At 45.2% G+C, this 27,100-nt stretch overlaps 1 protein-coding gene across 3 annotated transcripts in view; it reads right to left on the minus strand.

The window, feature by feature from the left end:
• Nucleotides 1–1,057: 1,057 nt before the first annotated feature.
• The window catches only part of SCG5 (secretogranin V), a 49,356-nt gene continuing 23,313 nt past the window's right edge, over nt 1,058–27,100 (minus strand). For 2 of the 3 annotated variants that reach the window (XM_045067738.1, XM_004751041.3), the window contains 4 exons: nt 16,834–16,983; nt 12,619–12,731; nt 5,266–5,319; nt 1,058–1,635 (listed from right to left, as the gene is read on the minus strand). In XM_045067738.1, coding sequence (XP_044923673.1) covers nt 1,540–1,635; nt 5,266–5,319; nt 12,619–12,731; nt 16,834–16,983 — 413 coding nt within the window. In that variant the 3' untranslated portion in view covers nt 1,058–1,539. The remainder of the gene's footprint in view (nt 1,636–5,265; nt 5,320–12,618; nt 12,732–16,833; nt 16,984–27,100) is intronic. The other variant, XM_004751043.3, reaches the window with a different exon arrangement.

Raw genomic sequence — 27,100 nt, forward strand, 5'->3', positions numbered from 1 at the left:
CTCTCTAGAAAAAACGTGTCCTGCTATGAAAAAGATGCCAGTGCCTTTCTTGATTTTTATAAATGATCATAACAGACTCACATGTTAACCCACATGTTAACTAAAGACAATTTAGGCTCTTCCTGTTAGATAAATCGCCAACGTTCAGACTTAATGTGCACTCATTAAAATTAAATCAAGAATGATCCATTTTCCTCCCTCAGTGCCTCCTCACTGCTGTCTCCCTCTCAGAGACCAGGGGGCTGAGACCAGTCATCTCAAAGCCTGAAACTGTTGTCGTCTTTACAGTGAAGCGTGGTAAAGGACACAGAAGTAATCTCATAGGTGCGCTGAATCCTGCCAGCCTTCCACTAAATTGGCTTTCTGACTTGGGAGGACTCAGCTGAATGAAAACTGCCCACCTTTTCAGAAATAGGCTGGGGAGGGACACGTGGGTGGCTCAGTCTTTTAAGCATCTGCCTTCTGCTCAGCTCATGATCCCAGGGTCGTAGAAACGAGTCCGGCATCAGGCTCCCTGCTCAGTGGAGAGTCTGCTTTTCCCTCTCCCTCTGCTGCAACCCCTGCTTGTGCTCTTGCTCTCTCTCTCAAATAAATAAATCTTAAAACAACAAACAAACAAACAAACAAACAAAAACAAACTGAGGAGCCCACTGGTCACACAGACTGACCAGCTCTAAGCTCACCGAAAGAGGTTTTGGGACCCGGATTGTAGGCTCTGCTGCCTGAGAACCATGACAGTGTCAGCCCGAGTCCCCTGTGTGCCCGCAGAGCCCAGCCCTGTGCCTGGCATGTGGCAGAAGCCCGATATTTGATGAACAGACACAATAACTCAAAGTCAAAGACCTCCATCCTCATGTACTGACAAGTACCGGTTCCAGCTTCTCACGGAAGCCAGGAGTCTCGGTCCCGCCATCTGTAAAATGAAGACGTGGTGCCAGCCTCCATTCACTTCACAGTATGAGCGTTCAGACCAGATAAGACCGTATCTGGGAGTTTGTTCTCGTAAGCAAATAAATTGTTTTTATAATGCTCTAAATAAAAAAGGTTCCCACACCAGTGCTCGCATACACATTTATTAAGATGTAGCCAAGTGAAATGTGTCGGCTCCTCCTCTCGAGTGCAGTCTCCTTTACTGACGGGTAACGACGCCCAAGGGCTGGGGAACTACATAATCAAAATCAAATGCCAGCTTTTCACAGACTCGGCCAAAAGAGTGTGGCCCAAAACACCATTTTAAACTACAAGAGTTCCGAGGACATTTCATTCATCGTCTTTCTCTTTACTGTTGGTGATATAGACACTTTAATTTTAATGCCCACTACAGATCCACATTTAAAAAGAAAAAAGCTCTTCTTCTAATTTAGTAGAAAGCAGAGCTGTCCGCGTGAAGGACAATGCAATATCAAAATACAGCTGCTTCTCATCCGTACTAGTCTAAATTAGAAACATGCTGCCGTTCACAGGGGCTCTAATCACACGTGCACATAAGCCATACCGAGGGCTAACAGGCAGTGTGGGTTTCTACCCAGCATCTTCACTTTATTCTGTGTCCTTATCCTCTTCGGAAAAATGGGGGACTGACTTCTTGGCGACCACATTGTCCAGTCTCTGTCCTTGTAGGTATGGATTGACACTCTGAAAAAAAAAAAACGTGGTTTTGTATTATTCGTGAACGTCAGAGACATCTCACAAAAGACGTGAGTGAGAATTGCTTCTGGCCTATTGGGTTAGAAACAAGGGAACAATGGTACCTACCACCTACCTAGTGATTACTCCAATACATCTATAATACCTCAGCATCTGACAGATGTGTCTAACTGTTTCCTTCACACAACCAAGGAGTTCTTTATCAGATGCAATATGTCTCGCTCCTGCTTCTTGGCACAAAGATTTGGCGTGAACCAGCTAATAAGTTCTCACTACTTAGATGCCAAGCCCCATTCAAAATAACATTATTATTCTATGGCCTTCTTTAGTGGGAGAGAGCATAGGAAACACATTAAATTAGAAGAACGTTCTAAAGAAGACTACAGATCAGAACCAAGTGGGAATTAGCATCTGCAGACTGGCCATAGGATATCCCGTTGCTGTACTGGTTCTTCTGCGCCAGTGTTCCACCCCAAGAGGACTCAGCAGTGGCCCAAGCAATCACTTCCACCTTCCTCAGTCAAGTTCTAAAGCTAAAGAAAAGAAGTAAGCTAAACACAACGTGCCTTTTTTTTGACTAAAGACTTCATGGTCTGAAATCTTTCATCTGTTGCTTCTCTGAATGAGTCAAGGTTTTTCCAGTCCTCCTCTAATACATATCTATTTTTTGAGGTTTAGATGTGAACTAGTAATTGGAGCTTTACAACATAGTATTTAGCAAGCAGAAAAAATTTCAGAAGTTATGGACGATATTTGTTTATTGAAGTCACCTTCCGGTAACTGAACAATAACATAAGGAAGAAGCAACGGTTGCAAACGGTCAGCAATCCCAAGTCCCCGTGAATGAAGGGTGGCCGTTCACAGGTGGGTCTCTCTTGCCAATGGGACCTTGTCTGCCTTGGTTTTTCTGAAGGGTGAGCAGGTCATTCTCCAAAAAGAATGGACCCTGAGTTTAGTATTTGTAAATGTCTTCCCACATTCTCACAGCTAAAGCCATGCATCATGAAAGGCCCTACTCACCCAGCAGAAATGCATTACAAACAAGCTGAGATTTACAAAGTGTGGGATGTCTTCAAATCTGAGAAAGGATACGTCACCCAAACACAGTACTTTACTGGGAAGGCATCTTTAAAATCCTTAAAATAAGGAAAATACTTTTTATAGCAACGATGGTCCGCTAGAATGGCTTACTCCTGAGAGTCATGTAAGAACCTCTGGGTAGATGAAGCAAGTGGAGACTGGAAAAGTGTACTCAACGCCATGAATGTCTTCATTGTTTTTTAATAATAATATTTATTCTGAAAATTCCAAGATATTAAAAAGGGCATGAGATTTTCATGTTTATCAAGTATGGGAATAAAATGTTGATAAACCCTTTAAATAAGATCAGTAGTAGATTTCAAATATTAACAAGAGACATCTTAACATGAGTTTGCAAAGGTGATCATTTTTTTGTTTAAAGAGGAATTGACCTTTTCCTCATGAAGCAACTCAGAATTCAACTGGGTTTGAGTGAATACAGAAAGTTACATAAAACCCACTGAGGGGTCTGTTGTAACTCCAGGGAGGATACCTCTTGGGAAAGGGACTTTCACAGGAGGAAGTTCTTCTCCCAGACCTAGAAAATGACAAATATTGGAGGGCAGGGGAAGTAAATTAATGAGGAAGCAAAGGGAGCAATCACTTGAGCTTTTTTGATAAATGTTCATTAGTACTGAATCCTATACATAAGAGGAATAATAGTAATGATACTTGATCCTCTGAAGGAATCAAGACACTTATATATTTGTCTTCTCTCCTGGGTGAGAGAAACTGGCTAGGTTACAGAGAGAACGTTCTTTCCATTTCCTACCTAGAAGAACCACTACGATCAGATGTTTGATCCTGATGTCCCTTGGAAATCACTGGAGAAGGCTTTGGTGATTGGTGCACTTGAGGAGGTGAGTAAATTCTTTAGTTAAGTGGAAACATCACCTGAGGCTTTCAGTGAGGTAGAAGTATCACCTGAAGTAAGTTCTGTTACCCCATGGGTCCTGAGAGGGTCAGGATTTATGGCATGGCCATGAGTTTTTATTACTGTCTGAGAATAGGAAGAACTTGATACCACTGGGTCAAAATGACCCTTATTTTCATAATTTCGAAGCCTTTCCTATGTGGAGGAAGTTGAGGCCAAAGTACAATCTTTTATAACATGTGTCCTAGCCAGAATTCTGAGTTTTGGTAATCATGGGTCTCATGGAAAAACGACCTAAATCCTGACCCATGGTCATTAACCAAGTCAGGGCAAAAGGAATGGTGAGCCAGGAAACAGAGACAATTAAAGCTTCATGCTAAGTTATTCATTTTGGGTCCGTCATTGGTCTTATTTGGAAATGTTCTTGTTGTGCCACGGGGAGATATTCAAGCCGTCCTACTGGTAAATTATGTGTATTCTGAGCTCCTGAAATAGAATTTCTTGATGTTCTCTCAAGACCACAATATACCCTTTGGACCCTCTCTGCCACCACTGGCCATCGGAAACTGTGATCACCAAGAAAAACCCCTAATAATCCTATGAACTCTGGGGAAGAAGATCTGTCAATTAATGTTACAACCAGAAAATCGACACCTCCTCGAGTACCCTGACCGGATCCAGCAAAACCATGCAGGACAGCCACAACTACCGTTGTCCGGATTCCCAGTTATTGCCGGGATCCAGGCACTTGCTGTTCTAAAAAATCAGTCAGTGGCCTTGGGTCTATGGCTTGGTTTTCGTATCTAACATGTTACTCTCTGGCAGCACTATGCCACAGAAAAACAGATCTTGAACTTTCTCCTCCACCTGATCAGAAGGCAGGGGACCAGGCACTTCTGTCCATGAGGGCACCAGTGGATTATCAGAACAGACACTGACCACTGATTCAGTCTCCAGGACATAAAATGCACTGGAAACTCAGAGCAAACTTGACCTTCAGCTCTACAAGAAGCAACACCACAGCAACTCGATGGGCAAGACCCAGACCGACGTGCCACCCTGGGCAGCCCCAAGATGGTAAATACCTAAGCCTGCCAGCAAATTCACCAGCCAGCAAGCAAATACAGCAGATCTCATGGACTGGACATCAGTCTGGCTAGGCGAAGAAAAAGGTATGCAGGAGGAATGAGGTTTGGTCATCTCATCTTTTGCCCCTACATTCCTTCAGAATTACTGCCTGGAGCTTGCAGTGCAGCAAGTGCTTCCTTGTTCCTGTCTTGTGTTTTTATATAATTGGTGCAGATGTATAAGCAGTTGCCCCCAGCAGCCGAGAGCCCCTCTGAGGACAGACCCCCTCATGGGCTCCCTGAACTCCCACAACCCAGGGGCTGGATGCAATCCACATTTCGCAAATGCAATGGAGGTGGCGAGATCACCACCAAGGAGGGCTCCTCGAGGAACCATGTGCTAAATCGTGGGCAAGCCAACGCAGGAGGCAAGGGCATGGACCTTGCTCTCCGGGACCCCAGTCGTGCCCTCCCAGGAGGGCACATGAAAGGTTTCGGCTATTTTCCAACAACGGAGAGCGAGTTACACTCCGGGAAAATAACAGCTCTGGGAAAGCTCCAGGTGTCCCAGCAACGGCCCCGCCAGGCACACGTTACCCTCCGCTTCCGGGTCTGTCTTCCCTTCTTCTTCTCATAAAGGAGTTTCTTGTTCTAGAATGGGGGAGAAAAAGAAGACACGAATGCACTAGTATGGATCAAATTTGGTGAACGTCTAGTTTAGAAGCAATACTGGTGTGTCCCCCTGGATATCTGCATACACATATTTTGGAAACAAAGCTAGATGAAAGGAAGGTCGTGTCAGAAAGACAGACCACAAGAGAAACGCTGGTGGTTGTGTAGCTTTTAATAAAGTTCTCTGCAATGCCCCGAGGCACCCCAGTGTCACCAACAATCATATAAACAGGAAAATACGACATTCGAAAACACACAGGGCACGGGAAACTCAGCTCCTCAGTTTGAACAAGACTTTGTTTAAAACAAACAGTTTTATCTCATTTTGCTTTTGTATCCAACGCCCTTTTTATGAGCCGTACACATAAACTGTTCTCTAGAGGAGTGTCTGACTATTAATAACAATCCTCTATGTAAATAAATGAGACATTCTGACTTCGGCAACCTTTCCTCCTGTGGCTTCAGTCAGTGTGTGCCCCCAGTCAAGACAATCGGAAAACCATTTGGTCTATAACATTTTTAATAGAGTGAACCTTTTAAAAACTGCCAAAAAACTTCTTGGCAGGAGGAAAGCGATGTTGGGGGAAAAAAAAAAACCAGGCTCTGTTACCACAGTTTGTATAAGTGTTTCCACATATTGCTGTATTTCAAACACATAGTGGGCTTAAATGAGCTCTAGAATATCAGACACATGCTCCGCAGATTTTTCTTCTACTGAAATTATAAAAGACAGAACACTTAATCTGAAGGCAGAACAGGAGAAGGGGCATTGGGGGGACATATTTGAGTTGTTTTTTTTAATTTGATTTTTTTCATCAGAAGGGAAATAATGTATAAAAGAGATGATTCATCTTACTCTAAATAAAATATATTGACTTTTTTTTTTTTTTAAAGAGATGACAGCGTTCTGTTAAAGAACAAGTTTTTACAATGCTTCTATCCTCTGAACTGTTTGGATATAGTGTCTTTTTTTTTTTTTTTTAATGGTAGATTTGGAAATGAAAATCACAAATGCCAAGAATGAGCTTCACAATTTTCATGTGCATTAAAATCTACCCCACCCGCAATTTACAATGCGTATCTCTTGTCCAGCCTCAACTGTGCAGGGAGATGACGCCAGGGAGTGAAGGGGCCTCCGCTGCCGGAAAGGCCGGTACTGGCCGCAGCCTTGGTCTCCCGCTCACTTGGGGAACTGGTTAATCTAATACTGGAAGGGAGAAAAGGCAGACGTGCAGATCACACCCTCGAAGAATGAGCACATCGCGGTGAGGCTCATTCTCGTCGTCTGCAGCTGCTTTTCCGGGGACGTAACCACTCCTATTGCACAGAGAATGTCTGGGAGCTTGTGCCAAGGCTGGGGGTGGGTTGAGGGGGTGGCAGATTGGGGGCGAGGACAGAGGCTCTTCCTGTGTCTCATCAGGGTCCGGGCCCGAGTGCGTGGGAGGGCATGCAGCCTGGAGCCAGGAGGATGGGTGGGGCAGCCCCTCTGCCGGGCCTGAGCTCCACTGCGCCACCAGCAGGGCGAAGGCAGCATCGTTGTCGTTCATGTCCTTTAGAAGGTCCTGGGGCAGATGATACCCAAGAAGAGACTTCCTTCTAAAAGAAGTGCAAAAAGTCTAGCAAGCCTTCCTCTCAGAGATGGTCCCTGGATTTGCCTAAGAGCCAGGGTTAGGATTAGCTGGGATGAAGCTTTCCCACCCGTGCATGGAAGGGCTTGGGGCATTCCTGACTAGCTCTGCTATTGAATGGTTTGGAAGGTGAAGACTGGCAGGGCTCAGCCCCCTCCCCTGACAACCATTCCTTGTAGGTGAGGTGGAGTTGGGGGAGTGGTGAGCCTGTTTTCCACATGAGTAGCAGGTTCAAGTTCACAAAAAGGGCTTTCCATTGTCCCATCAAGATTTTGGACAACTGCCCAGATCTTGGTTTCAAATTCCATACCTAAATGGAACCAGGGACACTTCTCCAAGGTCTGATTCCAGGGCTAAGGCAGGGAAAGTACGAGGATCAATGAAGCTAGAATATCTATCTAATTGAGCCATAAAGTAAGAACATGCTCAGAAAGTGGTGAGTCACGTTAAAAGGAGAGAGAAGCCAGCTAGGAGACTCCCACTAACTAAATCTAGGATAGTCTGAACACCAAAATAAGTAATAATAGGAATCCACGAATCAATGTTGATAATAAATAAATAAATAAATTTTTAAATACATAAATGAATAAATGGGGGAGTAGGGGGGACCCTTGCTTAGAGCAGAATGCCAACCAATAAATGTAGAATGAGTAACAGAGTTGAAAAATCACCAATTGACAACCACCATGATTCTGGCGGGTATCATCAATGGAGACTAAAATTGTTGACTGTGAGGTTCAATGGGGAGAGAACATGTATACAGTCTGAAAGTATCTCCCAACAGATTATTAATTTTAAGGGGGGAAAATAGTAATTTTACACTTGAGAAACCTGGCCGACATCACTTAGACCAAGTCACTACCAAATCTGGGACAAAGTGGCATCACGTGTCTTCTGATGTCAACAGTAACAGCAATTATCCCAGAAAGGCATGACTCAAGGCTAATCACATGAGGAAAACCCTAAGTGTAGAGGGTGCAGCTCTTCAGCCAGGCTGAGATCCTGAAAGACAAAGAAAGGCAGAGAGGGTCCTTGTTGCCACTTCTTTTTTGGCTCAGGCTCTGGCCGTGATCCACTGCTTCCGGGAGGAAGCGACCCTATTCACCCCAGCGGGCTGATGAGAAGATATGAAAAGCACTTGGAAAGGAGAAACATTTGCTTTTCAAGAGAACCCTTTCCTGAGTAGCGGTGAGCAATTACTGGGTGAAGGAGGGGGTGACTGCTACCTACAGTGGCCAGTCTTTGGGCATAGCCTCTCAACACTGGGAGCACACACACTGTCAAAAAGGCAGTCAATGCATTATGAGCCATGAGTCATGAAAGATAAGGGACCAGTTGTTATTTTTTTAAAGATTCTATTTATTCATTAGGCACAAGCAGGGGGAGAGGCAAGCGGAGAGGGAGAAGCAGACTCCCCACTGAGTAGGGGGCCCGATGTGGGACTCAATCCCAGGATCTTGGGATCATGACCTGAACTGAAGGTAGACATTTAACCATCTTGGTACCCCAAGGAATCAGTTTTTAAAGGACTCTAGGAGTCAGGTGGTCCAGTTCGAACCCAGCTCTATTGATCATCAGCTCTGTGCTGTCAGGCAGGCTACCCATGCTCCCTAAGCCTGGATTTTCTCATCTGTAAAATGGGAGTGATTGGGATGGGCAGATCAAATGAGATAATTCATGTACAGTATTTAGTACAATGTCTGGCACACAGTAGGTGCTCAATAAATATTACTATTCACCACCATACAATAAAACCAATGACTATTATTCTTCGTCTTCATTCCCATCATCAAACAGAGGGCCTGGAAGGCATGTGATGTGCATTTGACCAATGTGTCTTGATGCATTAACAAAGAGAAAGTAATGCAGGAAACAAGACAGACGCTGATATTTGTAATATATGAATCACTGCTAAAGACCTAGCTGAGCTCTAGCTAATGTCAAAAACAGGCAAATGTTATTAGCATATAAGGAATCGCGGTGTTGTGTGCCATTCTCTTGTGCAAGAACATTACTTTGTTAACTTGCAATCTCCTGGAGCTTAGGACAAGCTTGAGACCATCATTCTATATAAACAGTGAGGAAGGCCTCTCAACCCCAGTGTAGAAAAGCAAAACATGCAGTAGTTCCCCTTTATCCACGGTTCTGCTTTCCATGGTTTTAAGTTACCCGTGGTCAACCACGGTCTGGAAGCAGATGATCCTCCTTCTGACATACAGTCAGATATTAGTGTTACACCACAATGCCTACATTATGGTATAGTTACAATAAAGATATTTTGGGAGAGACCACATTCATATAACTTTGATTACAGTATATCGGGATAATTGCTCAACTTTATTATTAATTACTGTTGTTAATTTCCTACTGTGCCTGATTCATAAATTCAACTTAATTGTGTATATAAAGGAAAACACACTATACATAGGGTTTGATACTATCTGCAGTTTCAGCAATCACTGGGGGTCTTGGAACAAATCCCCCTTGGTTACAGAAAGACTACTGTACTCAATTCATACTTCCATGTGAAGATCAACCAAATCAGGGCACCTGGGTGGCTCAGTCGGTTAAGCGGATGCCTTCGGCTTAGGTCATAATCCCAAGGTCCTGGGATCAAGTCCCACATTGGCTCTCTATTCAGTGGGGAGCCTGCTTCCCCCTCTGCCTGCTGCTCCAACTGCTTCTGCTCTCGCTCACTCTCTCTGACAAATAAATAAAATCTTAACAACAAAAAACAAATCAAGCCAATTATGTTTCACTGCCAGGTGGTACTGAGAAAATAAATGAGAGAAAATTCAGTTTAAATAAACACATAATTACCAATGATAAAATTGTGTAAACATTGTTCCTGGTCATCAATCTGTAATACCAGTCTGTCCCGGTTTTCAAGAAGAGGCAACTAAAGTTCTCAAGAGAGAAGTTTCCACCTCTCCCGCTTCCTCAAAAGGGCTCTCTGACCTCGCTCACACTTTTCTCGGTCTCTTTCCTGCTTCCTTTTGCTCATTGCCATTCTTTTGCCTTCAGCTTCCTCGTGGGCTGTTGTACAGTGGGCCGTGCGAGGCCTCCATCTTGGATATCCCTTGGCCGTTCTCCTCCCCCTTTGCCAGTCATTGCACCTGGTACTCATGGGATGGCTCGTACATGAGGCTGGACGGCACGCCATTGGGCTCATTGTGATTTCATGCCTTTCATCTCAACCACGCAGCGGTAAGTTTGTTGAAGACCAGCTCCACGTCTTGAAGACTACTGTATATCAAGCATCTAGCACAGCACATAGAAAAAAGCAGGCTCCGCATCTGCCACTTGCTCTTTGCTGAACCTGGCCTTTGCTTCTGTTTGGCCACACTTTGCCCCTCTGTTAGGAAGTCCTTCTCAGGGTTCCTCTGTCCTTTCCTACTTTCCCGCACCTTCTCTGCTCCCCTCATTCTCTCCTACCTCCCTCTCTTCTTCACCCCGTCCTTTAAAAACTTCCCTCAGAGGAAAAGTTTCTTCATGCTGTCTATTTCTAGGTAACTTGACATGGCTCTTCTTTCCTCCTGCTATATTTACACCATATACCGTTCTAGCCAGCTCCCCAGCCGCCTTCGAAATGTCATAGGTTCTTATCACATGGGGGTGGTTCACTTGAATCCACTATATCCGTGGCCTTTGTAGCTGCAATGACTTCATATATTTTTTTCTTGCCTTTAGTCTGTTCTTTCTCTATTGCATCTTTCCACATGCCACCAGAATAACCTCTTTTATAGACTTTCGTGAGTTCAGTCTCCTGTTCAAGAACCTATAGATGTTTGCTTGTATTAGTCAACATGTTCAAATTCTACTAGGAGGCCTCAGAATGGCTCCACAAACAAGTCTCCCTAACAGAACCACTTATGAAAAAGAAGAGAAATAGAATTAATGCATTTTGGAAGAAGCAAAATTAAAGTTGCTGTGGTGTTTTTGGATGGGAAATGTGTCCAGGTCAAGGGTAGAGAGAATCAATTCAATGCAACCTTAAAACAAGGTAATGGAAAAATGAAAGTGAATGTTCATGGGGACAGACATCTCTCTCTAAAACAGTCTAAAAGGAAAGGAGGGATTTTAGTCCTAAGACTACAGTGGTCTTCGTCATGTAGGAAGCAAGGTCAGCAGCAGCCATAAGCTGAGCAGGGACGGAAAACTCTAGAAACACTTAGGCAGGGATATCTGCTCATCCATTCATGCCGTAGATGTACTGAGCAGCTACTTCTACATAAATTAACACTCCTTGGTGTTTCCCACTTTTCCCACAGGGCTTTTGCCTTTGATTACATAGCCCCAACCACCAGAGCACAGCTATATGGCCAGTCCGTTGTGATCTTGTTGCACTCATTGTCTGAGCCTATCGGGATCTTCTTGAATCCCGATTCCAGTCACTCAGTGTTCTCCCTTCCAACTCTGGGTCACCCCTCGAGAAGCTCATAAGTACGTGTTCTATATTTTCTATTACAAACATTTCTAAAGACGTGGAGCGGGGTAGGGCCACGACATGCAGGATACCACGTGAAGTCTCTCTCCCTATTGATGAGGATTCCTTTCCAACCTCCCTTTGGGTGAGGTTCTCTTGCCGAGTGATCCTGCCTCTCTTTACCTATTCCAAGAGGAGATCATGAAAGATCTCATCAGGTAGTTTGCTGAGATCCAAGTGCACCACGTTCACTCCATCTCGCTTGTCAAGCTGACAAGTAAATGAATGACACTGGTGAGTAGAAGAATATAGTCAGATTGACAAAACTTGCTTTTAACAACCATATGCCAAATGGTGATGATTTCTCTTTCCAAGGGCCTACAATCTCTTTAATGGACAGTTAAGAGACTCTTGCCTAGTACTGACAGCAAGTTCACGGCTCTGCATTTGGAATTTTTTCTCTCTTTCCATAGAGCAGAATTACATACGTCTGTTCCTAAGTTTCAGGTTTTTGTTTTTTTTAAAGATTTATTTATTTTAGAGAGAGAGAGAGAGAGAGAGAGCATGAGTAGGAAAAGCAGAGGAAGAGGGACAGAAACTCAAGCAGACTCCACACTGAGCGCAGAGCCTGATGCAGGGCTTGATCTTAGCACCCTGAGATCACAACCTCAGCTGAAACCAAGAGTCAGACACTCAACCAACTGAGCAACCCAGGTGCCCCTGTTTCTATGCATCTGACGTCAATTTTTCTTGGTCCTGCAGAGATCATCTCCCTCAGTCTGGAGAGAGAATTCGCAAATTTTCTCAGTATCCTTTTCTTTCTTTCTTTTCTTCTTCTTCTTCTTCTTTTTTTTTTTTTTTACAAAAATCCCACCAAAAAATAAACCAACTTATATACTTCCTACATGACTTTTGAGAAACCCTGGCAAGACTTTAGGATGTGTTATGACACAGGCTGTGGAGGAGACCAGAGTTGAAGTCTCTGGAGACTACAGCTGCTGAGATGGGTTTAGGTCACTGACTCGTGGGACAGGGAGGCATCTTGCATCCTAGACATGCGTGTGTTTTGGTAATTACATAAGTTCCCTCTCAACCAGAGATTCCTGAAAAATCAGCTTCTAAACAACTTTTCTTCTCTCAAACCACCCACATTGCTCATTCCCGCCATCAGCACCTTCAGAATGCAAGAGTGGACGATCTACTAGTCATTAAGATTGGACTTACCCACTTGCCCAAGCCTGGATAGTCATGTTCTGGATCAAAGAGGTGCTGGTGCAGCTGAAATTCTCGACTGAACTCTGCTGTGTCGGGGGTGTTCTCTAGACATCCATCATCTACTACAAACAACAAAAGGCTTTTGAGGAATGGCCAAGGCATCTATTGTTATTCTAAGAGTGAATTTATTAAAAACAACTAGACATCCAAAGGTCAGCATCTGTCCACATCAGTCACTCTGGAATTTGCTCATCCCAAACCCTCACTCCTCCTCCCACCTGTGGCAGAGACTGGTTGGCTACTCACCAAACCCACTTCCCTTTCCCCCTCGGCACAGCTAATTTCCCAGCCTTGCCTGGCAGGCAGGTGGAGTCATATGCCTGAGTTTGTGCCAGTGGAATGTGGATAGAAGTGATGTATTCAGCTTCCAGGCCTGGCCCATAAAATCCTCCTATGTGATCCCATCTCCTGCCCACCTCCCCCCAACCCCACCTGCTGCTCTGCTCGCTACATGCTGCTGGCCAGGGCAACTGGGACTGTCAGGTGTCAAGAGGAAAGATGGCACTTTGGGGTTGGCAAACCATCCATCCCAGTAACACCCTCACCCACCTCTAGTAGGATGTCACATGGGTGAGAAATAGCCTTCTGTTGTGTTACCGCTATCATCCTTATCTGTTAGAGAGCAAATAGTTCCTTAACGGGTGTATTTCCATTCCACATGACTCGCTGGTGTTTTCTCCTGGGTGAGCTCTTCAGAAACAATTTCAGCTTCTTGGAGAAAGCAACTTATGTAAGAATGATGCCATCACCAGACAGAATCGAGGTGTGTTATGGTGGTGATGGCGTAAGCTTTGAGTTAGACAGACCAGAGCTCAGGGCCCCTATCCTAGCTCATAAGGGACAGACGGTCTTAATTCCATGGGAAGATTAACTTTGTCTTTGACAACTAACAAAGTTGTCTTTGACAACTAACCTTGTCTCTCTAAACCCATGTAACCTTCTGCGAGAAGGGCAGAATCCAGGACTTGCCTTACTGGGTAGCTGTGAGGAAAGGAGATGGTCCCACACAGAACACCTCGCACACGAGAGGTTCCCTCTGCTTTAGTTCCCTTCCCACCATCTCTTTTTAAATGGGAATTGATACTCTGAACCGTTCTTCGGAATAGATCATGTCTTTCGATCAAACCCAAGAAAGGTTATCCCACTTGGCTGCTGCTGTGACCTCAGCCCTATCATTACAAGACACGCTGCTCTAAGATTAAGTCCTTTTTTTTCAGTATCAAATGTGCTTTTAGACAACAGCTTCAAAGGGTTGGGGGCAGAGGAGGGAGAGTGAATGTTGTGATGTCCCGGGGGTGGGGGGGGTGTTGAAAAGAGAAGAGTCCTTTTGCGAAGGGATAATGAGGCATCCAAGTGAATGCTGAAAGGAGTCAGACCAGCCGAAGAGTCTGGTCTCTTGGGATTGCTCTGAAGCCTTCCAGCAGCCTGAAGCCACCCAGTGTCTTCATAGCAAGAAGCTCTCATGGGAGTCATTAGGTTTGAACAAAACCCCTAACGTGGCTCCCCACTCCTCACGGGACTGCTTATCTAACTTCTTCATCTCCAGCAATTACCATGTAGGAAGGAGATAGCCAATCCTGAGAGTTCAGGCCGTCTGCAGACGGCAGCTTAACAACTTCTCATAATTGTTTCTCCAGGATTTCTAAGTGGCCCAGATTGAGATGTAGAGATATAGCCCTGCTCGGGGAACGGCGGTATTTTGGGACCTGTAAACGTGCCCTGAGATTCACATCTTATGTCTGAGGATGCACTCTCTGCGGTCAGCTGCTCTGTCCAGGGTGGCCAGACCGTGATTCAGAAGAGAGCAGGGAAGGGGAGGGGGAAGCCAAGATTGTATTCTTGGATTGCTTGCTCAACCCTGTAGTGTCATGATTCTCACCGATGCTATCTCAAGCAATCTCCTACAAATAATGTCGAAATTTAGCTAGCGATTTCCTTTCTAGAATGAAAATGATGGTTGAACAAGGGGCTTAAACAAGTTTGTGTGGTGGCCAGACAGCAAAGAAAAATGGCAGGTAATGTGCGACGAGAAACGGTCTGGGGGCTGTCACCTGACCCGGCTGCATCAGGATCCCTGGACTGCCCCATCTCAGCATCTGCGTGCATGATTACAGGGATCTGGACTTTCTCCTTTCCCAGGGCAGCCTGGAACCGCATCTATGTTTTCGAAGGCACTCTGTCTTCATTTTACCGATGAGGACACTGAAGCGTGGGAAGCAGGCTCGCATACTAGAGTTAGGACTAGACCTCAGATCTCTTGGCCCAGACTATCCTATCTCCTACAGCAGTGGTTCTCAGACTGCAGTATGTGCCGGAATTGCAGGGAAGGCGGCTTAGAACACAGGTTTCCAGGGTAGCCTACCCCAGGAGTCTCTGATTCAGCGGATCTGGGGGAAAGCCTGGAAATCTGCATTTCCACCAGTTTCCAGGTGATACTGATGCCGCCGGAAACCTGGGACCACACTTTAAGAACTACTATACTGTATTATATCTAATCAGTTTAACCAAATCCCCATGGGGACTGTTGCTCTTCAAACTCTGAACAAGTATTTCCTTCGACCCATCCCAAACCCCGCAAGCACGTAAAAGGTGGCTGCAGGGATTGTTTGTGTGCGGTGATTCAGGTTTTCCCGCAGGTGGCCCTGTATTCCCACCTTGGTTAGGATGCATCCAGCCACTCTGGCTGCCCCACAAGCTCTGTGCCCCAAAGAACGCAGATGCCTACCCCACATGAGAGGACGAGTATCCTTCAGGGAAACCCTCTTTCAGAGAAAGCCCGTGTTGTGTTTAAGAAAATCTGAGGGGCTAATACTGTCAGAGTTTTCAGAGCAGGACACTGTCATGGTGGTTGAGGACACAGTCCTGAATCAGGGAGACCTGGGTTTGAGTCTTGGCTCAGCTACTTGCTAAGTAGGTAAGCTTGGACAGGCTATGCTCTAAGCTTCAGTTTCCATATATGCAAAGTAAGGATAATAAGTGCCAGCTATTGTTATTGTAGGCTTGGGGGAAAAAAACTATTCTGGTGCTGAAAGTTAACACAAGCCCGACAGGAACAATGCATTATTCACTAGCGGTGAAATTAATTCTAATCAGGATGCCATTTAATGAGCCTTTACTTTGTGCGAGGTGTTCTGCTGAGTGCTTAATATGGATCATTTCATTTAATTCCCACAACAGCACCCATTTTGCCAATGAGGAAACTGGTGTGTGAATCAGTCGATTAGCTTGTTCAAGGTCACATATCTTGACTTGGGGTTTGAATTCAGGTAGTCTGGGTTTAGAGCCACTACTCTTAACCACCAAGGTTAACTGCTCGAAGGCCCATGTAAGCGCAGTCCACTCACCATTCATTCTCGCTGGCATCCTAGAGTAGGAAAGTGGGAGCGAGACACAAGCAGCAAAGAAAAGTTTCAAGCTTCTTCCTTAACCAACTTATCATCTTCCCGGACCCACTGTCTCTCATGCCACCCCCTGGACCCCGAAGAGATATTTCAGGATAGATGCTGCTTATGACATGGTTAAAATGTCAATTGTCAAAGGCAGTAAGGAAAACGGCGGACATGGATAATCCGTAAACTGGTAAGTACCAAGGACACTCAATGTGGGCAGCAGTTGTATTACAGAAAAGGCAGAAAGAAGAAAATCTCTCTCCATTTTTATTAAAAGGGTAGCAAGTGCAGAAAAAAAGCATCAATTCCTAAAGAGGGAGAGAGACTGAAGGTAAAACTTTGGCAAGGGAGTCTTACGTGTGTGTATCTAACCGCCAGAAAGCATTGAGGGTTCTAGAAAAATTTCCCTTTCCAATCTACCTACAAATACATGGGTCGGGGGGGAGGGGTCATTAGAATAGAAATACTATCTCTAAGAGTATTTGTAGTGGATGTTAGAATTTTTTATTTTTTATTATTTATTTATTTTTAAAAGATTTTATTTATTTATTTGACAGAGATCACAAGCAGGCAGAGAGGCAGGCAGAGAGAGAGAGGGAAGCAGGCTCCCCGCTGAGCAGAGAGCCGGATGCAGGACTCGATCCCAGGACCCTGAGATCATGACCTGAGCCGAAGGCCTAACCCACTGAGCCACCTAGGTGCCCTGGATGTTAGAAGTTTTAATTTCCTCCCAAAGATTCCACCTTCCTTGAGAACCCTAGGGCATGGCCATTACCTGTTTTTCCAATAGGACAGGGATTTGGAGGGTCTGGGTAGCCTTGATCTTCACTGAAGTCCTTAGGAATGTTGTCACCAGTCAACTCTGCCACAATGTTTGGGATGTTGCCAAAGGGACCCAAATGCTGAAGACCTTCATGAGCTCCACCTGCCAGGGAATCAGAGTCGTTCACTTGAGTGCAGTGAAATTCATTTCAAATAATATGTACTCAGGCAAAGCACTGTGATCTATACTGTGGAAAGAGAATAAGAAATTGAATAGTTTCTGCCCTTTAGGGTTTAAAACTTTAGTTATGAAGACAGACACATGCCCCACACGCACCATTTGCACACAAGGCACATTAGATACATGTCTGAGTAGAAATGTTAATACAGCATCTTGGGAGCATGGTGAAGGGAGAGTTTCATTTGGCTGATAGGATGGGGAGGGCTTCTTGGACCTGCTAGAACTCAAGAGGCACCCGGGCGGCAGAGTAGTGGAAGAGACAGGGAGGTAACTGTGGTCAGGCATGAGAATAGGCTAAAAAACAACACATTTTCACAAAAAAGAAAAGAAAAGAAAAGAAAAGAAAAGAAAGAAAGAAAGAAAGAAAGAAAGAAAGAAAAAAGAGGCGCGTGGGTGGCTCAGTCGGTTAAGCGTCTGTTTCAGCTCAGGTCATGGTCCCAGGGTCCTGGGATTGAGCTTGGCAGGGAACCTGCTTCTCTCTTCCCTCTGCCTGTCTCTCTTGGTCAGATAAATACATAAGATCTTTAAAAGGAAGGAAGGAAGAAAGGACATAAATCACTGTCTTCTTACAATTCTAGAACAACCACTTAAAACTCAGTATATTTACTTCAATCCTTTCTCCTCTGCATTTTTTAAAAAAAGATTTTATTTATTTATTTGATGGACAGAGAACACAAGTAGGCAGAGAGGCAGGCAGAGGGGCGGGGGGAAGCAGGCTCCACACCAATCAGAGAGACTGATGTGGGGCTCGATCCCAGGACCCTGGGATCGTGATCCGAGCAGAAGGCAGAGGCTTAACGACTAAGCCACCCAGGCGCCCCTATGGTCCTATTTTTAATGTCTTTGATTTTAAAGTCTTTTTATACTAAAGTGTTTATTCACTTTTATTTAATATTAAAGTACCAGCATCTCCCCATATGGCTGCACGGTCTCTTCTCACATAGTCATAAATGGCTGTGTTGTTTTTCTAGCCAGTGGCTCTACCACAACACATTAATCATTCCCCTATTGTGGGACATTTAGCGTTTCCTCATTTACTCTTCAGACTTTAATTTTTTCCATGTTTTGGATTAATATTTCTCAGGATAGATTCCCTGAAGTCAAATTACTGGGTCAAAGACCATAAATATTTTTATGGGTCTTTATATTATATTGCCAAGCTGTTTTCCAACCTGGGAAAGGAGGTACCATTTTATAAAATAAGGTCACCAAAATATGAGAACACCATTTTTATAACAGGTCTACCAGCAGTTTTTTTTTTTTTTTTTTAAATGAGGCATTATTTTTATTTGACAGAGAGAGACACAGCAAAAGAGGGAACACGAGCAGGGGGAGTGGGAGAGGGAGAAGATGGCTTCCCACCAGGCAGGGAGCCCAATGTGGGGCTCGATCCCAGGACCCCGGGATCATGAGCCGAAGACAGGCGCTTAATGTCACCCAGCACTGGGTTTTATAAAAATCATTTTTATGTTTTCCTTGCTAATTTAAAAGGTGTTTAGAAAAATTACTGTCTTATTTTTAATGTCTAGAAAAATTATGGTCTTTTTTTTTTAAAGATTGTATTTATTTATTTGACAGAGAGAGACACAGCAAGAGAGGGAACACAGCAGGAGGAGTGGGAGAAGGAGAAGCAGGCTTCCTGCCAAGTAGGAAGCCCAATGTGGGGCTCAATCTCAGGACCCCAGGATCATGACCTGAGCCAAAGGCAGACACTTAACGACTGAGCCACCCAGGTGCCCCTGTGGTCTTATTTTTAATGTCTTTGATTTTAAAGTCAGCTCAAATATATTTCCATGTGTTTATTAGCTTTAATTTCTTTCTTTCTTTCTTTCTTTTTTTTTTTTTTTAAGATTTTATTTATTTATTTGAAAGAGAGAGAGAGAGAGAGAAAGCACAGAGAGAGAGAGCGACTGGGAGAAGCAGGCAAAGTAGACAAGTATGAATTAGCATAGTAATAAATGGCAACCAAACTTTCCGGGCAGGAGAGCAATGTAATAATTGCATGTTACACAGAATGTTAATTTCGCAACAATTTAAAGCCCTTGTTCCCACTTAAGGATGCATATCAGAGGGGCGCCTGGGTGGCTCAGTGGGTTAAGCCTCTGCCTTCATCTCAGGTCATGATCTCAGGGTCCTGGGATCAAGCCCTGCGTCAGGCTCTCTGCTCAGACTGCTCAATTCCTCTCTCTCTGCCTGCCTCTCTGCCTACTTTGATCTCTCTGTCAAACAAATGAGCAAAACCTTAAAAAGAAAAAGGAGGCATATCAGAAAATTCCAATGCCCCCCAGTCCAGAGTCACTGTATCCACGTGTCCTTCTAAAGATTGCTGTAGGAAGACAGACTGGAAGAAACTGAAGAAGTTCTGCTAGAAGGCTGCTGCCGAAACCCAGGGGTGAAGCAAGGAGGAATGGGGCTGGGGTGGTCCTGACATGAGTAGAAAGAAGAGAGATTTCAAACAGTGCACAAGGGGAAGATGCGTCAAAGCCCCTGAGGTCTCTAAAGCATAGAGGCCCCCTGAGTAGGGAAAACAATGCCTTTGGTAAAGACAGAATCTTTCACTGCAGCTTTATGATTATTTCAGGCAATTAATTAATTCTATCCTGTGATGATGCTTTATTTATCTGTTTCGCTCACAGCCCTGCCTCTCCACAAATGTCTCTAGAATCAAGAGAAAATATTCAATTCTGGCCAAATAGGTTTTAGGCTCAGTTTTGCTTATAGAAACTTTGCTTTCTTTAATGCAGTTGGTACCGTGCAGCTGTTTATGCTCAAGCTCTAGGCCACGGGTGGGTTTTCTTCGAACTGTTATGGCCATAAAGTGTCCGTCAGTGGTAGTGTTCAGAGGCAATGGAAGCGGGGAGCGGGAAAGGAGGGAGGAAGACCGAGGTTTGTGCGGTCCAGGCCAGAGCTCTTGGCTCTGTACTGAAACCCTCCATAACAATCTGTTGAGGCACCTTCCCACATCTTGGGGGATTTCTCTAAGAGCGTTCAGCTCTTTTTTGCATTCCCACCCCCTACCTGTGCTTGGATTCCCCGTCCTCTGCATGTCCTTTTAAAATCGGTGAATCTGTTATTTCAGTTGGCCATCTGCTCAACCTCAGTTCTCGCTTTGCCACCCATGGGCTCAGGCAGTCTCAACATGGCGGCTCCCAGCAAGAGTCCTAAGGGCCACCAGCTGGGTCTGTACCTCCAATACTCATTCACCCGGAAAGGGCACTAGCTTTTCTGGTTAACTTAAAACTCTCTTAGTGATTTTGAAGATCAGTTGGCAGTATCTAATAAATGAAAATTACCTATTGACCCAAAAATTTTTGCTTGGCTTCAGTCATGGGGATTTTGTGGTATCAGCTGAGTTGTTTAGTTGTTTAGTTATATAGTGAGTAAATCTCTGGAATGCTGCCTGGTCTTGATGTCATTTGACTCTCTTATATGTAGTGCACTTAAAAAAAAAAAAGAATGAATTGAGTATTATAATTTAATGTAATTAAATTATAATGATATTTCACATATCTCTTTCCTGGAGAATGTGGTTTTCCATATGTACGCACATCCCTGAAGCATCCCCTTTAACATCAAGATTCATTTATTTAACCATTTCAAAGGAAAATTTTCACGATGAATTTCAGGTAAAGACTTGAACAGCAGATTGGGAATACTACGGTCCCCCTCTTGATAATTTGGGACTATTACTGGTGGTATCAAGGACTATGTAGTGTTCCAGCAGTGCGTTCTCACTGTGGGGAAGGGCACACGGTGACATCACCCTATGACACAGTCCCAGCTACGATGGCTTTTATCGTTCTTCGTCTTCTCCCTCCTTGTCAGTTGTTAATCCGAGTCATCCCAGGTCCTTTTCATAATGAAGTACTTACATACATACATAAAGAGTGGGCCTCAGCCTTGCACTCCAATTTGCTTTACTGCACACACAAATCCCATGAAGATCCTGTCAAAATGCAAGTTCCGATTAATAGGTGAGGGGTGGGGTCTAAGACTCTGCCCTTTTAACAAGCTCATAGGGAATGGTGATGCCGCCAGTCCACACACCACACCTTCAGCAGCAAGGGGCTAATAAATGACAGAGCCAAACTTACTCAAATTAGGTATAAAAAAAGGTTAAATTGGGACGCCTGGGTGGCTCAGTTGGTTAAGCAGCTGCTCAGGTCATGATCCCAGTGTCCTGGGATCGAGTCCCACGTCGGGCTCCTTGCTCCACAGGGAGCCTGCTTCTTCCTCTGACTCTGCCTTCCACTCTGTTTGCCTGTGCTCGCTCTCGCTTGCTCTCTCTCTGACAAATAAATAAATAAAATCTTTAAAAAAAAAAAAAGGTTAAATTATCTCTGAGAGATGCCTTGGGGTTATGATCTTGGTTCATGGAGAAACTTGGTTCACGGACCCTGTGACGTCCAGGGTAGCTGTTGAGGGGCTTTCTAAAATTCACTTGCGGTTTCAGATAAAGGAGCTGTGGCTACCACTGACATCTTTTCATTTAAGGTTTTACTCTAATTATAGAGGCACGGGCTCACATTTCACAAGGAAAGGATCCCACTGCACCCTTTTCCATTCAAACAAACCCTGTGAGAATCTGAAGTAAAGGCTTCCATCTTGAAGGTAAGTTCTCACATACAGGTGATGTCGTTCACAGAGCCTGAAGACCTCACCCCATCTAATACAAGAGTCCCTTCTGGCTGGGATGGGTCAAAGTCAAGCTTGGCCAGAAATGAAGAAGATAAATGGGGTCTGGCACCATTGTCACCTTTTGTACTACGACTGTTTCAATAGTTTCAAAGTGCTTTTATATCCTCATTAAAAATGTTTCGTGAGGTCAGTAAGACAAGCATGACTACTCCTAAGTGAGAAAGGGAGTCCTCGGAGGTTCTTACTTGCCTGAAATCACTCAGCAAGTTAGTGCTATCTGGAGACTGGGACCCCGGCCCTGTTTTCATTCCACAGTGGCACCAGGGGAACCCCCAAAACGCTCTACCCAGCCCATCCGTTCCCTTTGTGGCAGGGCGGGGGGGTCATCTTCCCAAGATCAGCTCTAACTCCAGAGCTATCATTGGTAGAATGACCTGTCAGAATAATGGGGGCCTCTCTTATTTTCCAGCTCCCTCTGAGGCCTCAAGCTGTCTATGATCAGGAGGATCAGCTTCCCCCCACCACAGCCGGGCCTCAGCAGGAACGACTCTGGAGTGGAGAGCGGCCATGGTCCCTGCCACTGTGGCTCTGTGGCATCTGCGTGCCAGTCTCATGCCAGAGAGTTAGAGCGTCCAGACCCAGCCCTGGCCCTGTAGACTCTGCCTCACGATTGGGTAACACCCTGATGAGCTCGCAGCCAGCAGTCTCCCCCAGACCCCCACAGCCTGCAGCGCCCCGCCGGGGCTGCCCATGGGGCCACACGACTGGGCAGTCAGCAATAAGGGAGAATTGTGACCGGGAAGCCTGGTGCCAAGGAGCCAGTCAGCCACCTCGTAAAAAGGCAGCTCCGTGAGCAGAGTCTGGCAGGGAGTGGGCACACTCTCCTGAATACCAGCCATTCAGCTGAAGGGAGAGGAGCCAGCAGTTTTCACTTAGGTCACCACAAACAGCCCACGCTAAAAATACCCTGCAGTCTGGGCCTTCGCTTCTCCTGCACGTCCCCGTGCATCGTTTATAAAGGCCCCCCCCCCCGGCTTCTCCTGTGTTCTTGGCCTGGGACCCCGAGACATCAGGGAGGTGATTAGGAAGGACGCTGCCCTGCTCTGTTTTGCCCCTCACACTCTTGAGCCCCAGTGGAGCCAGAGGAAGGCAAGTAAACTGGAACAGAGGAGGCAGGGCCCCGGGCCTCAGAGGCCTCTGAGCAGGCACAGAAGGGGACCAGCAGGACAGGGACAGTGCGCAGTTCCAGTGTGACCACGAGGGGACGAAGAGGAGCCTGCATCCCAGGAAATCCTGAAGGACAGAGGAAGCTCTGGCGGCCCCACAATTTTGTCTCCCTCCCCAACCCGCCACCGGAGGTACACGTATACGCTGTTACACGAAGTACTACCGTTACCCCAAGATGGATGAATCTGTCCCTCCTGCACAAGCTGCACCTCGATTTCTCCTTAGCACAGCACTCGGGGAGTCTGGCTACACGCGACTGTCCGCACAGGAGCAAAGAAGACAGAGGCACAGAGAAAAAGACACACAATTTAGCCCTTATTAAGGGGGTTGGAGGGAACACCTGAAAAAAATGGACAATGTAAGGGTGGGATCTTTTTTTTTTTTTTAAGATTTTATTTATTTATTTGACAGACACAGATCACAAATAGGCAGAGAGGCAGGCAGAGAGAGAGAGAGAGGAGAAAGCAGGCTCCCTGCCGAGCAGAGAGCCCGATGCGGGGCTCGATCCCAGGACCCTGAGATCATGACCTGAGCCGAAGGCAGCGGCTTTAACCCACTGAGCCACCCAGGTGCCCCGTAAGGGTGGGATCTTAAAATGTTCAATGTTCGATATTCATGTTTCTGCCTCCTTCAGGTCAAATAATTTAAATGAGCTAAAAAGAAGAAAAAAAATAGTCATTTTTTTACATGTCCATCCTCAAAATTGACTATATAGGAGGCATTTTTGCTTAGATTCCTGGTAAGAAATAAGAGTCCCCAAATCCAAACATATTATTAAAAAGCAATGAAATTTAAAAATTTTCATTCACTGAGGAAATTTCATTTACTGAGGAAAATTAAAAATTTTCATTTACTGAGAACCCAAAGAAAAGAGTGCATCTTTTATACAGGGAACCTTTTATGGCTTCCTGTCGTTAAGATCCTGGGTTCAAGTCCACTTTCTGCCACACTTCTGAAAACATCCCAATCTCTCTGAATGTCAATTTCCTTTTTCTTTCTTTCTTTCTTTTTTTTTTTTTTTTAAGGATGTTATCTATTTTTTTGACAGACAGAGATCACAAATAGGCAGAGAGGCAGGCAGAGAGAGAGGGGAAAGCAGGCTCCCTGCTGAGCAGAGGATCATGACCTGAGCCAAAGGCAGAGACTTTAACCCACTGAGCCACCCAGGTGCCCCTATGTCCTTTTTCTGAATTTGGGGAATAGTATGCTCACAGGGGGAGGCAGCAGTGCGGGAGAGAGCAAATAAGAGATTATATGCAAAATAGTTCGCAGTCTGGTAGCATGTAGTATGCACACTAAGTAAATATTTGCTCCTTTTATTATCCAAATCAGTTAATTGTGTATATACACAATTAACAGAGCCCCAATTAACAATCCTATGTATTCTTCACTCTGATGATCACAGCCCTGTATTTGGGGCAGTGAGTAACAGGGGCTCGAAACTCTGGAACTTTTTCTTAACAGCAGTGCCTCCTTACACCACTTAACACTAAATAAGTTAATATTTGGACTCAACCTACTCGGTTTTTTCAGGGCAGGCATCCGCCATTCTTGCCCAGGTGACATAATCTGAAGGATCTGTCATCTAGTCGAGGGGGCAAAACACATAAACACATATCCAGTGGAAATGCTGGTTTGTGGAGGGAGACCACCAGCACAATGTGGACGGAGAACTACGTGTCCCAGAAGGAGAGGGTGAATGTAGAATCATTTACCATTAGAGATGGGTGTTAGGGCCTCAACTCTCCTCCGTGGTAACGGAGCTTGGCCGAAGCTGTTTAGAATGGTGAGGACTTATGTTGCAATAGCCACATTCCCTAAACCCATGACAAGTGACCCCAAAGCACACAGCATTTGGTAATTGAGAAAAACAAAGAAATGATTCTATCTCTGCTGAACTGGCTTATTCATTGATTTGCCCCAGGGCAAGGGGGCTGGTCCAGGCAGTTTGCAAGAGCCATCGGAAAGCTCTGAGTGCCAGCCTGGTCCCTCACAGGGACGTCCCCACGCAGCCCGCATCCTCCGCGAGCCCCGTCGTTGGCACGACCCTAAAGGTGCAGGAGAGATCTGGACTGAGTTGAATCTGCTGGCAGATAAGCAAAATATAATGCATTGTTCGGATATTCTGTCTTGAAAGGCATTTGTTTTCGTTCCTTTTCTTTCTTCTTCTGCTTCACCCGCCACCCCCACATCCCCAATACGAGGATCTAAAAAACTCAGGCTCCTTTGGGACCAAAGGCAACATTATCATCATCTACTCGGAGGCACGCAAACAGTGCAGGCAGAAACTCTGAGGCGGACCGCTGCGTCTGTGGTTTTCACATCTACATATGGTCCCAATTTAGGATCACAAGCAGAGTTGTTTATTTTAGAAAAGCTTTTTAGTTCACTTTTAAGGTATTTTGCTTAGGCATTGCTTGCTTTTCAAAAGAAGAAAATGTGTATTTTTTTCCAAAGTGGTGTTTGTTTTGGCTGTTTGCTCATTTGCAAAAGTTCAAATTTTATTCTGCGAATTTAACTAATTCTCCTGCAGCCACCACAAGCCCCACCCCTCCCGATGCAGTCGCACAAAACCCCAAATTAGAACAAAATACATTAATTTGAAAATGAGGCACTTGGAGGATAGCTGCGAATTTTGCAGGTTTTTTTTAAAAAGCCACTTTAATAGGTAATTTGCAGCAGCACTTTTAATCCCTTCATGTAACTTTATTTGTTGCCTAAAGTGAGGTCTCTATATCTGACAATTTGTATGGAGGCCAAGTATGTTTTTTGTACTGAGGTTAAGGCCCATTGGGGGTCCTTTAAAACCTTTATTCTATGATTCTTGCTCCAATTACATGCCTTAACTGGGAGTCAGAGTAGAGCTTGAGTTCAGGTATCACTTATTGGTGAAAAAAATAATGTGATACTTAAACAAAACTGTGGTAGGATGAAGACATGGAGAAAACCATTTAAAAAACCATGTAAGAGGGGCGCCTGGGTGGCTCAGTGGGTTAAGCCGCTGCCTTCGGCTCAGGTCATGATCTCAGCGTCCTGGGATCGAGTCCCGCATCGGGCTCTCTGCTCAGCAGGGAGCCTGCTTCCCTTCCTCTCTCTCTACCTGCCTCTCCATCTACTTGTGATTTCTCTCTGTCAAATAAATAAATAAAATCTTTAAAAAAAAAAAAATAAAATAAAAAAATAAAAAACCATGTAAGAAAAGATTAAAAAAAAAACCATAAAAAAGTGAAGATATACACCTGGGCCCTCAGAACCTGGCCCTGTCTAGAGTCATACTGTCTCCAGCTATTGAAATCTCCCAAGTTCATCTTCGTTTCTGACACTCCACTTACTGATGATGTCCTTTGCGCAGAACAAGAGCCCCACGTCTCTGTTCTAGAAGATGAGCCGAGTCCCATGTGCCATTCCTTTGGGTAAGGCTCTCCACTGATACGGCAGTGACTACTAACTAACGTGGTCCTCTGCTCCTGTGTAATATATCTGCATCTTGGACAATTTCTGGGGTAACCACTGTAACTTAAATCACTGTAATCCCTCACAGGAGTCCTCCTAGGTCCCCTGGTGTAGCAGCTCGAGAGACAAGCAGGACAGCACAGGTTTTTGGGTAAAGAGAAAGGGCAGTGTAGGGTCGGTCCCTGGAGGCAGGCAAAAATCAATGCAGGTAGAACATCAGCGGCCAGACCAGAGCCAAGTAAACGGCCAGAAGGTTTATAATCAGCGATGAGGTACACAAGGAGCTAGCTTCTACACAGGGAAAGGATGAGGGAGGTCTGCAGGAGCCTGGGAGAGCTGATAGATGACATCAACGCCAAGCCACGTGATAGCGGGAGTCATCCCAGCCCCAGACTCACAGCTCTTCGATGGTTTCATCGGGGGGCTGGACTTTCCCAGCCAGCTCAGGTTTTACGGGGAAGTAAGACCCTGGGAACCCACGGCAGAGAAGGTGTGAGTAGGGCGTAGCAGAGACTGAGCCAGGCCCTTGCTACATGGGACAGAGGTGGGAGGGGGTGGAGCTCCGCAGTGCTGGGCCAGCCCAGAGCCCCCTTCCATGAGCTGCTTGTTGTCAAGAATCTCCTTTCCGAGGTTCTGGCCCGGGGTGGGCACTCAGGGATAGCTCAGGGATGCAATGATTTCATACAGCAGTTCCATCTGCTCCTTTGTAGATTAAGACGAG

The sequence above is a fragment of the Mustela putorius genome, unplaced genomic scaffold, assembly GCF_011764305.1.
Source record: "Mustela putorius furo isolate JIRA1106 unplaced genomic scaffold, ASM1176430v1.1 tig00003898_pilon_pilon_pilon, whole genome shotgun sequence".
NCBI classification, from domain to species: Eukaryota; Metazoa; Chordata; class Mammalia; order Carnivora; family Mustelidae; genus Mustela; species Mustela putorius.